The 12,133-nt window shown below is 35.1% G+C and overlaps 1 protein-coding gene across 4 annotated transcripts; it reads left to right on the top strand.

Annotated features, from left to right (window-relative positions):
- Positions 1–7,691: 7,691 nt before the first annotated feature.
- On the top strand, positions 7,692–11,890 carry LOC306857988 (retinal rod rhodopsin-sensitive cGMP 3',5'-cyclic phosphodiesterase subunit gamma). 4 transcript variants are annotated; one of them, XM_079398313.1, is made up of 5 exons: positions 7,694–7,792; positions 8,393–8,507; positions 9,014–9,204; positions 9,407–9,447; positions 9,692–11,880. In XM_079398313.1, exons 3-5 carry the CDS (start codon positions 9,059–9,061, stop codon positions 9,766–9,768), a joined length of 264 nt encoding a protein of 87 aa, XP_079254439.1. In that variant the 5' UTR covers positions 7,694–7,792; positions 8,393–8,507; positions 9,014–9,058; the 3' UTR covers positions 9,769–11,880. The 4 variants fall into 4 exon arrangements, with proteins under 4 accessions (XP_079254440.1, XP_079254439.1, XP_079254441.1 ...); XM_079398315.1 differs by having other exon boundaries at positions 7,694–7,841; positions 8,421–8,507; XM_079398314.1 differs by lacking the exon at positions 8,393–8,507 and having other exon boundaries at positions 7,692–7,792; positions 9,692–11,890.
- The last annotated feature ends 243 nt before the right edge of the window (positions 11,891–12,133 follow it).

Raw genomic sequence — 12,133 nt, 5'->3', positions numbered from 1 at the left:
GACTGTGGTGACTCTCTGTAATACAGAACATGGGGATTGTTTAATGGGTGGGCCAGTATGAATAAGCACTGTGGTGACTACATAAACCAGATAACCAACTTCATGGATCTCTTTTAAAGCCTCTCTCCACCTGGATGAGAACAACTAGTTCTTTGTAAGCCTGCTTGGGAAAGTGGCTGAATACATGTGATGATGCAAATCTGTTTGTAAACAAAGATCTAGTTTCAGCTGGAGCTTAGTTCAGGTTTAATACTAAACTATCCCCTGAGGATTTAAGCCATTTAAATATATTCTATATAAATATATATATATATATAAAACACCGTACCTGTAATGTGAGACTAGTTTTGTTAGATTCTGAGTTCTCGATTCAACGTATGTTTACTCAGCATTGTGAAAATAAAAAAGCTGCACTGATCAGTGCAAGTACAGGCAAATGCCACCCTTTTATGAAAATGATAATTTGTAAAATGCACACTGAGTTTGCATATACACGCTATCATAAGAAAAGTGTTGATATGATTGCCATCATCCAGTTAACTCAATATTTTGTCTTTTAAAAATCTAAATAAGATATCATGATATGCTGATATCATGTCTACTGATAGTCATCTTGGGTCTTATTCAGAATATATACAGTAATAATAGTATATAATAAATAAATATAATATATTCCGTATAAAATGTTTTACATTAATATAAGATCATGTATCACTTTCATTTGTCCATGTTCAATATGAAATATATATTTTTTAAATATTAAGTATTTATTTGCTCATGGACAAATGAAGGTAATATTTTATAAAGGCCCTGTTTCACAGACAGGGCTTAGGTTCAATTAGGACATTTAAGTCGCTTTTATAAATAGCCTATGCCTTAGATAAAAACATTACAGGTGTGCATCTTGAGGCAAAACAATGAATCTGACATATTTTAAGATCACTCAAGTGTAGGTTTCTTTCAGTTGAAATAGCCCAGACATGCATTTTAGTCTGGGACTAGGCTTAAGCCTTGTATATGGATGTTAATATCTATATTTTGTTATTAATAATAATGTGGGGACAACTGACCAGCAGAAGTTGATTAAAACAGCATAATGAAGGAATATTGACCAAAAACACCAGGTCACAATATCGCTTGTTACTCATTACTACACAAATAGGCCTAACATACAATTTAAATCGCAAATATATGCATTTTACAAAAAAAATAAATGAGAATATTTATTTGACTAATTTATGAAATGTGTTATAATTAATAGTCATTATTAGTTTGTATTATTGGATACATAATTATTATTATTAGTAGTAGTAGTAGTGCATTTCTTTTTCTTTTTATTCTTATCTGAACTTCTAGACAGCTTGCTGTGTGTGGCAACGGCGCCATCACCGATTTTCCATGACAAATGTAGGATTATGGTCCATTACTGACATCTACTGGATATAATCTTTAGTGCAGTCTGTTTGCGTTCTCTACAAACCCCGCCTCCTAAGCGCTTTCTCAACTTCTAATTGGCTCAAAGAATTTTCATCGTTTTCATCGATTGGCTAACTGCATTCGCCCTAGCTGTCACTCACAACAGAGGTCACACACATGATTCCAATATGATTGCTTCCAACTAGAAACGTTACCCTCTGTGTGATTGTAAAAATAATGTTTATTTCATTTATTTTCAAGAGAATGCATTCAAATTTATATGCAAAACATGGCGATTCCTGAAGAGACTGTTTGAGCTGTCATTTACTTCTGCGATGCCTTCACTCAATATTGTGTCATGCTTGCAAAGGGTGGGTTTGAAAATTCATATATATCAGCTATAATTTGATATAAAAATACAAATCAGATAAAATAATTAACAGCAAAATACACCGTGATTGAAGGCCTTGTGTTTATTTATTGATTGGCAAAGGGACATTCTTAAAATATGGTAACTGTCTCTTTTATATATCACTAAAAAATAGTAAGATAGTATAGTAAGATCATTCTTTAAGCTAACATTTTCTTAAATATTATTTTAACGTGCACTTTGGAAATCTGGAATTTAATAAATTCTATAAATGGATATATTTTTGCATACATATAAATTTTAATGTATATTAACGTTTTATATGCATTTTTGCATAGATATAGTTTCTCAATGTTTTAGCGTTAGTAATTTAGACATTTGGAAAAATAATAATCTAAATAATGTGTTTAAATATCTTTATTTCATGTTGTTTATCACGGTTTAAAAAAACTAGCGTTATTAAAAATTAGAAAAGCTCAGAGAAAGAAGGGGCTGTTAAAATATAAACATTGTGAATTCCTGCATAAATCTATTTGTAAATGTTTTCTACAGCTGCACACCTGCTACGTGGCTCTCTTCAAACACAGACCCCATCCCTGGACTGTGTTTTCTCAGAGCAGAGCTTTGCGCTACACTGCTTGTGAGCTGCAATGTTCAAGCTCAGAGTCTTCTTCCACCGTCAGCAGTGTAAACCAGACACACACTCTCACAGAACCTGCAGACAAAGACCCTCCGTCTCCCCCCAGCCACTGCTGCATGAGCGACTGCCACGACTGTGTGCGGATCAAACATACTGGAAATCTGCTGAAATACTACAGCGATGGGGGACACAGAGCTCTGGAGAACGATCTCGATGACAACCTTAAGGCTTATCTTAAAATGGAGATCAAGTTACCGAAGAAATCTTGATGATCGTGAACTTGGGTGGAGATTTACTGAGAACAGATTCAGTGTTTCATAGCAGCAGCTATTTACACATTTTTAATGGGTGAGACTGTCAAAAACACATCCGGGTCATATTTCACCCCTAAATCAAAAGGAAAAATATTTATGTATAATGCACAAAGATCTTACTTCTAGGAACATAAACATTTTTTTCTTTTTTCTTTCATGACAATTAGCACTCTTCCCCCAAAATCCTTAATATCGTAGTGCATGCAGATGTTTTATTTCTGAATATTATAGTTTTGAAAACAACAATTTGTGTTGTTTTTTTTTTTCTCTTCACAGAATACAGTACAGTTTTTTATAATGGAAATATACATAGGAAAATGTTGTGAATTGTAATGTTCGATATTACTGGCCTACAAAACTGATTACACTGGCCTACAGACTACACCCATGATAAGATTTGATCTAAAAAACATGTTTTTCTTTAATATTTTGAAAACAATATTAAATGTTGTAGATGTTATGTATTTATAGATAAGTTTTATCATTTTGTATATTAAGAGAGAGTGTACAATTTCCTATTTATCACTTATTTAATGTGAAGTTATTTCAGAGAGAAAAAAAATAATTTGTTTGCATTTATCTAAAACAGAAATCGCTGGTAAGTGTTTTTACAGTCATCAATTGAATAGTCCTTGGTCAATAAAAGTGTTAATTTCTTTAAAAATCATGTTGCATGTGGAATATTTTAGCATGTATTCCACAAATTAAATATGAAATTATAAAATTGTCCTGTAGAAGTTTACATACAAATGTTTAAATACTATTGTTTTTATAATGTGTTTCCTCCTTCAGCATCTTTGACTGCGTGCAACTTTTAGGATCTCAACATCATGAAGAACTCAAACACACAGTGCTTGCAACCTAATCAAAGATCTTACAGGACCTGGAGGCTTTCTGTGAAAAACACTAGGCAGGATGGTACAATCTTTAAAACCAAGGTATGTAAGCAAAATCAGTTGCTATTCTGTCTTGGTCAGTAGTGCATGTTTTTTGTGTGTGTGCCAATATGCTTCCATGGAGAAGGGCTGAACAGAAAAAAAAGGCTTTATGATGGCTTATTAAACGTATGAGTCAATTTCTATACATAGATTCACATCTAAATTCTTGTAACCAATAACTTTAGTCAAATGCTGATTATAGTGACACAGGGTCATAATGTTTGCCTCTTTGATCAGCTCTTGTGGCATTAGAGCCCACATTGGCTGACTCTGAATAGTCATCAGGGTTGCCTAGCAGCACTGATCATGGCATTGGCTGGCACTTGTATGAGTGGTTTCTTTGACAACGGCCATCCTGATCTGAGTACCTGTGAGTCAGCATATGAGGGCTTGATGCCGCGTTCCTGAGAGCAGGGCTGTGATCCAGCTGCTTGAAGGATTTGTGATGAATGACGTGAATAGTGGTTATATATTCTGAGGACAAGACGTGTGACGTGTGACTGAGGTCAAGACAGTGTGACTGATTCATGGAGGTCATTAATGACAGTGAAGTTTGAAATGTTTTCTTCATCTTTGACTTTAAGGAGGATTGAGAATTGAAATAAATGTATATTTAGGGGAAGTCGTGGCCTAATGGTTAGAGAGTCAGACTCGTAATCCAAAGGTTGCGGGTTCGAGTCTCGGGCCGGCAGGGATTGTAGGGGGGAGTGAATGTCCAGTGCTCTCTCCACCCTCAATACCACGACTGAGGTGCCCTTGAGCAAGGCACCGAACCCCCAACTGCTCCCCGGGCGCCGCAGCATAAATGGCTGCCCACTGCTCCGGGTTTGTGTTCACGGTGTGTGTGTGCACTTTGGATGGGTTAAATGCAGAGCACGAATTCCGAGTATGGGTCACCATACTTGGCTGTATGTCACTTTCCCTTTCCCCCTTTAATGTGTGTGTATTATTATATTATATGTGACCCTGGACCACAAAACCAGTCATAAGTAGCGTGGGTATATTTGTAGCAATAGCCAACAATACATTGTAAGGGTCAAAATGATACATTTTCCTTTTATGGCAAAAATCATTAGGATATTAATAAAGGTCATGTTCCACTGAGATATTTTGTAAATTTCCTACCATAAATATATCAAAACTTATTTTTTGATTAGTAATATGCATTGACTACATTTGGACAACTTTTCTCAATATTTAGATTTTTTTTTTTTTGCACCCTCATATTCTAGATTTTCAAATAGCTGTATCTCAGCCAAATAATGTCCTATCCTAACAAACCATACATCGCTGAAAAGCTTATTTATTCAGCTTTCCGATGATATACAGTGTTGTGAAAAACCGCCAGTGTTGGCCCTCGTCCTGATTTTTTATTTTTTTGCATGTTTGTCACACTTTAATGTTTCCGATCATCAAACTAATTTAAATATTAATCAAAGATAACACAAGTAAACACAACATGCAGTTTTTGAATGAAGTTTTTTTATTATGAAGGGAAAACAAAATCCAAACCCACATGGCCCTGTGTGAAAAAGTGCTTGCCCCCTACTGGTTGGGCCACCCTTGGCAGCAACAACTGCAATCAAGCGTTTGCGATAACTTGCAATGAGTCTGTTACAGCGCTGTGGAGGAATTTTGGCCCACTCATCTTGGCAGAGTTGTTGTAATTTAGCCACATTGGAGGGTTTTCGAGCATGAACCGCCTTTAAGGTCATGCCACAGCATCTCAATAGGATTCAGGTCAGGACTTTGACTAGACCACTCCAAGGTCTTCATTTTGTTTTTCTTCAGCCATTCAGAGGTGGATTTGCTGGTGTGTTTTGGATCATTGTCCTGCTGCAGAACCCAAGTTCGTTTCAGCTTGAGGTCACGAACAGATGGCCGGACATTGTCCTTCAGGATTTTTTGGTAGACAGCTGAATTTTGGTCCTTGGGGTAATTTGGGTCGGCCGGCCACTCCTGGGACCTGGGAAGGAGTGGCCGAAGTATCCTCTGTTGTGATACTTCATTTTTCACACAGGGCTATGTGGGTTTGGATTTAGTTTTCCCTTCATAAAAAAAACCCTTCATTTAAAAACTGCATGTTGTGTTTACTTGTTATCTTTGATTAATATTTAAATTAGTTTGATCTGAAACATTAAAGTGTGACAAACATGCAAAAAAAATAAAAAATCTTTTTAAAAGATTAAAAAAATAAAAAATCAACACTTTTTCACACCACTGTATGTAAATATTATTTTGTGTATATATATGTATATGTGTGTGTGTGTGTGTGTGTGTGTGCAAAAATGTATATATGTTTATGTAAATATTACATTTTATTTTGTTAAAGTGAGGTTACTGAACCTACACATATTCACATAGGAGCCTGCCAAAAATGCTCATTTTTAGAAGAAAATTTCAAATGGCACTTGAACTGTTTGTATATATATATATATATATATATATATATATATATATATATATATATATATATATATATATATATATATATATATATATATATATATATATATATATATATATATATATATATATAATTTAGGGTTTTAAATTCCATATTTCCAAAGTGTATGTTAAAAACTAATAAAACATTTTTAACATCAAATCAAAGTGTCAGTTATGTGATTGGTTGAATGGTTCAAATAACTAGCAGAGATAAGAGTTTGGTCACATATTTATTGTTTGAGCTGGGTCATCACAGTAATCTCACAAACTAGTTATCAGTTGTTAGAGCACATGAATCCCTGTAACCCACTGGCTTTGTAATTGATCGATTCCTCTGTTGTGATACTTCATGCAGTGAGTCTTCATATCTCATTAGCCACAGACAGAACAAGGGGCACATCTGACCTTGTACTGATGTTGTGGGGCCACATTCTGACCCGAACACAAGTATGAACACCCAGTGACCCATAAATCCCTTTTTTAACACATCAACACATTTAATTTGTCCTGATACAAATATATTATATACATGTTTTCTAATTATAAGGACAGAAGACATCTAGAGATGTTTTGCAAAATGTTGTTCTGCAGATGAAAATTAGATTTAATCACCCATAGTGATGTAGAACAAAGGAGTTTTTTAGCTATAGTTAATCCTAATCACAGATTTCTTATTATTTAACTGACAACAGCTTGTCAATAACAAAGACTTTCATTATAGTAGAGCAATACAGATGGCCAGATGCCTTAATGAGACTAAGTAATCCTGACCGCAGATCTAGACCATGTAATCAACTAATTAAACCTCCAACCTTGTCCTTGCAGTAATTGTTGTTGTGCTGTTCTGAAGGCAGTCTCAAACTACAGCATGTGTGAAACAGTGATTTGGGCTGATGTCTCTGCTGGAGTGGTTTTGTTAAAGATGGGATGAGTCGCTAATGAATGCCACTGGACAATGTAACGGACCCCCACGGATGGGGGCCTGTTGCATAACAAGGATAGAAAGTTGCAGAACAAAGAAGTCTAGAAGAATGCTATCTGATGAACATTATATCATCCGTTTCTGGATATTTCCATTATATTATCCAGTGTTATTCGATTAGCAAATCCCGTCTCAAATAGAAATAGCCTATTCTAGAAACCATCTGGAACAATTCTTGTTGATTTTTTATTATTGTCCTCTAACATCAACAGCCAGCTTTGTTCTGAAACACACTTTGTTTCTGTTACACACTTTTTAATCAAAACCAGGCCTAAAGTACTGTATATAAAGTGGCATCATCAAATGCAATGATATTTTATTTGTACAAATACTGTTTGAGGCCACTGTATGTAGTTTATTATGGATAGTTCTGTATGTTGTTTTATTATATTAAAAATGTATAGGATATAAAGTTAATATATATGATGCTAAAAGCACATGGTGCTACACAAATACATATTAAATGCATACATCCCTATTGTGTTCATGTGCAGTTGAGGGGGATCAAGGGCGGGAGGCGTCCCTCTCCTAATCTTCTAAGGGGGCCAGAGAGTATAAAAGATCTGTAACCCCTGCACCGCTCCCAAAGAAAGCCGAGCGTTGACATCCACCCCTCCACAGGAGAGACATACATAAGAAACGGTGCAGCTGCACCCAGTCAACAGCCTGTCAATCAAAAAAACGGTGAGTGCAACCTTCAAATATGAATTATCCATAATGAATAAGTTGTTTTGTAATATTCTGTATAATAATGTGGCTGAAAATATACAATGTGTCAAAAGGTCATAATACTATGAGGTATTATGGGTCTTGAGGAGGATTTGACTGCACACCATGCTACTTCTTATATGGGTACTTATTGAATAGTATATTAATTTCAGTTCAAATATTTTATTATGGGAGAAGAAATAGACCATAGATTTGCATAACAGCCTGGGATAAGTCATTTAAACAGTTTAGTGATCATTTTGCACAACCACAGAATGCCATAATTGGCCAAACAGAATATTCCAGGCAGTTGTATAATTATTTTTATACAATATATCTGCAAAATGTAAAAACTTTCAATTGAACAATTTAAATGAATCATAAATGGATTATTTTTTTATTAACACTGTTTAATTGGATAAGCCATATGCACTGATATATGCACTATATGTACACGTGTCGACTGAAGATAAATCTTTTAAAATTTATGAATGTTTGTTGTTTAAAATATATGAAAATATGCATACCATTGTCCTTTTTAATATAAATCTAATGTTTTGAATATGATGTTAACAGAATTCATTATTGTTACCTCTGTTCCAAGAAAGAAAGAAAGAAAGAAAGAACAATTGTGAAACAGCCATCATTGCCATTGTCTATTCCCATTAATCTATGAGGACTCTACCTGAAGGTCATATTTTGACTCTTATCTTTTCTGTTTGCTCAGCATGTTTGGTGTTAGCCCTGCTCTAATAAGATTAACCCAAGTGCAGATTGCCACCATTGGGATGGGGGACATTTATTAATCCAAGCTCCGGATTACACAAAATGGGTCACCCTACCCATCACACTTTCCCTGAGCTCAATTCTGGAAGCACGGGCCATGTTAGACATTCAATTACAGTGGAATATATATTTGGATTTGCGTATTACTTATCAGTAAGAGGATTATGGTTATAGTTTTCTCAGTCTGGGGTGGCTGCCATAGATATTCATTAGCTGCCGGTTTGACCTTGCAATTTGTGTAACCTTCCTGACCTAATGTGTAATTTAAAAAACTGTATTTTTATGTGTCATAAAGTCCTTCACAGTAAATTTTCTTTCCAGAATGAAGCCAAAATCAATTTTATAGATAAATCAATGTCATTGGGTATGAACTATAAACTCACTCCAGTCTTTTTTATGTATTTACATTAGCACTACATCACGGGGAGCGGATTCAAAGAAAAGTGACCAACAGTCATGAATCTCGAGCCGCCCAAACCAGAGATCAAATCCGCCACCCGTGTCACCGGTGGTCCCGCCACACCACGCAAAGGACCACCCAAGTTCAAGCAGAGGCAGACTCGCCAGTTCAAGAGCAAACCACCAAAGAAGGGTATCCAAGGGTAAGTTAGACAGTAAAATCATAAAGTAAAATCTTTGTGAAAATGGCTTTGTGATATTCCACACTTCATTCATGCTTTATTATACTAAAGAATACTTGAAACTGTGCATATTCAATAATTCTGCATCATGACTGTTCACAAATGTATTTTAAAATGGGTATCTAACTGAATTTAACATCTATTTTTATTATGTGTTTAATAGTTTCGGAGACGACATCCCTGGCATGGAAGGTTTAGGCACTGGTAAGTTTCACCTCTGCATTTCTCCTCACATATTTTGCCTTCATAACAACATCACCTACCATTTATTCTAAGCTGTCCTCGTCTGAAATGATTAGTCTGATCATACAGTGCATCATCAAACATTCCATATGACATTATGACATCACTGTTATTAAACAGACGTGAATGCTAGCTGGCCTTCAAGCTGCTTAAGTTAACCCTTTGATTGATAGATGAACTCATGTTCCTGTGTTTCTAACTACAGACATCACTGTCATCTGCCCCTGGGAGGCCTTCAACCATCTGGAGCTTCACGAGCTGGCTCAGTATGGTATCATCTGAGCCCGTCACCTTCCCATCATCCTCTGGGCAATTTAGACCCTTTCCTGTCATGTTCTCCAAACCACCTGCCTCCATCCTGGCCGCCGTCTCCATGTGGACCGTTACAACTTTTATAACAGAATAAACACCAAAAATTTATAAAAATGGAAAAACTAAGAAAATCAACATCAAAAAAAAAAAAAAAAAATCTATCTGACTATCTCTCCCTCCGGTTTCTTTTCTTTCTTGCAGTCCAAGAACATGTTCTGCTCAAACTATAGAACAGAAAAGTCTATACGATCCCGTCAGATCACATTATGTTTGCCTAGAAAAACCGCTGCTCTTTTCTTTGCTCTCTTCTACTTTTTTTTACTCTCCCTTCCTGTTTTCTTCTGGAACACAAAACGTACGCAAGCAAGACAGCCTCAGAGTGAGTAAAAGCAAGACACGTGCCCGTGAAATGAATGGCTTCTCATTTCACGTGCCTCGGTGCCTCCTCTGTCCACCTTCGCCGAGTTCATAAGAAAAGATCAAAGTCCTGTAGAGATGAAACACCCTGTTGGCCAACATTAGATTCCCAAAACTATATTTCATCCCACTATTTCCCCATCAAGATACCCAGTTGGGTAATAAATGCTGTTAAGTTTCAACCTTTTCACTCCCTTGTACTTTTTATTTTTTTTTATTTTTGTGTATTCTGTGTAAGGATACCCTCAGGAACCGTACATATTTTAATATCATGCTTGCTTTGTGCTTTGCAACCCCTTCATTCAATGCTTTCATATGTTAGCACACATACAGGCACGATTTCATTTTTGGCAATAATTTTTGGTTTCAGTAAGTCTCTCAGGTGACTGTGAGGGAACAGTGTTGGGCTGTCATGCTTGTGTTTCTTTCATCCGTGATCATTTTGTGTAGTTTTTTTTTTTATTTTTCATCGCCATCGTCTGTCATCCTCATCATCACACTCCTTATTATCATTGTGCCCCATTTTAGTATCATTTCTATCTAATGTATTCATTACTTTCCATTTGTATATTTCATTGTAAAATATTATTCATTATAATTTAATCTATTCATTTAAATGTCCTTGTCTTTCATAGATTTATGAGTTTCTTTCACTTTATTGGCATTATGTCAAATATGTGTTTATTTCCCTATGTTTATGTTTGTTGCATGCTCTATCTTTCACTATTTTGTTTGTTTATTCATTCATTTGTTCATCCATTAGTTAGTCACATTCTAGAATTTTTATTTAGTGAAAAAAAGCCCATTTCCTGCACAGTCAGATCCTCGTGGAGCCAAATAATATATCCAAAGTAAATTCTATGAAAAGATGTGGTTTGCACAAGCATGATCATAAGTACATTTTTGCACAGATCCTTTATATGTGTTAGGACTGTGTGTCCTTCTGAATCCTTAAATCTTGAGTGAAGTTCTTCTGTGTTGTTTTAGGCCTGTATTTTGCAGATATAGGGTTTCTGGCTGAACATGTATCTATTTTGAGGGCATGTTTGAGGGTTGACAACATCAGTGACTAAAGTGAAGGTTTCTCTCTACAGGATGAGATCAAAATAAAGCTTGAAAAAAAATATTTGCTTGTTTTTTATGCCTATAAGCTGAGAAATGAAAAAAAAGCATTGTTGAAAACATTGTTTTTAATGATAATATAAAATGTTCGAATAAAAGGCTACAAGGCTACAAACTTACTAACTGCTTGTTTTCTTAAAAAAAACAAAACACTAGCTTTTCTATTATTTTTGTATTCTGCCTATTTCTTTTCTTTTTATTTATTATAAAATCAACAAAAGCAAAAAGGCCTCTAACACTAGCTTGCTCTATTCTTTTTCTATTCTACCTGTTTTCTTTTTATTTATTATATAATTTAAAAAACCCTTGCTACATGTACTACATTGTACTACTAACTGAGACTTGTTATAGCACTTGCGTATCATTGCTCTTTTGTTGATTTTAATTCCGTCCATTGTCCAAATTTGTAAGTCGCTTTGGATAAAAGCATCTGCTAAATGACTAAATGTAAATGTACAAGGATGTTTTTTTTTTTTTCATATGTAATGCATTAACTAATATTGAAAGAATCAGCCACCTGTTGAATAAAATATAAACTTGTATAAAATATAGTTAAAGGAAGTGCTGAAATATTTTATTTGTTCAGAGAGTAGCTTTGATTTCTACTTCTAAATTCAAAATATACATTATATAAGCAAGATGTATTAGGCTATAGGCCTAGATGTTGTCCTAAAGCCTCAGGATTATTTCTAATTAGTCAGTTCCACCACCAATAAGAATGCAAATGAAGAAACAGCAGCAACAAGAGGAAAAACAGGTTAAATTAGCATACGGTGTAAATAAGATGTCACAGAAG

This window comes from Barbus barbus (genome assembly GCF_936440315.1).
Source record: "Barbus barbus genome assembly, chromosome: 38".
NCBI classification, from domain to species: Eukaryota; Metazoa; Chordata; class Actinopteri; order Cypriniformes; family Cyprinidae; genus Barbus; species Barbus barbus.
Note: the sequence above shows the minus strand (reverse complement) of the source record. Positions and strands in the feature narration are given on the sequence as shown.

Coding starts and splice junctions, on each gene's coding strand:
- LOC306857988 (XM_079398314.1), top strand. CDS start 9,059: ATGAATCTCGAGCCGCCCAAACCAGAGATCAAATCCGCCACCCGTGTC. Junction 9,205..9,406: donor CCAAAGAAGGGTATCCAAGG/GTAAGTTAGACA, acceptor TGTGTTTAATAG/TTTCGGAGACGACATCCCTG. Junction 9,448..9,691: donor CATGGAAGGTTTAGGCACTG/GTAAGTTTCACC, acceptor TTCTAACTACAG/ACATCACTGTCATCTGCCCC.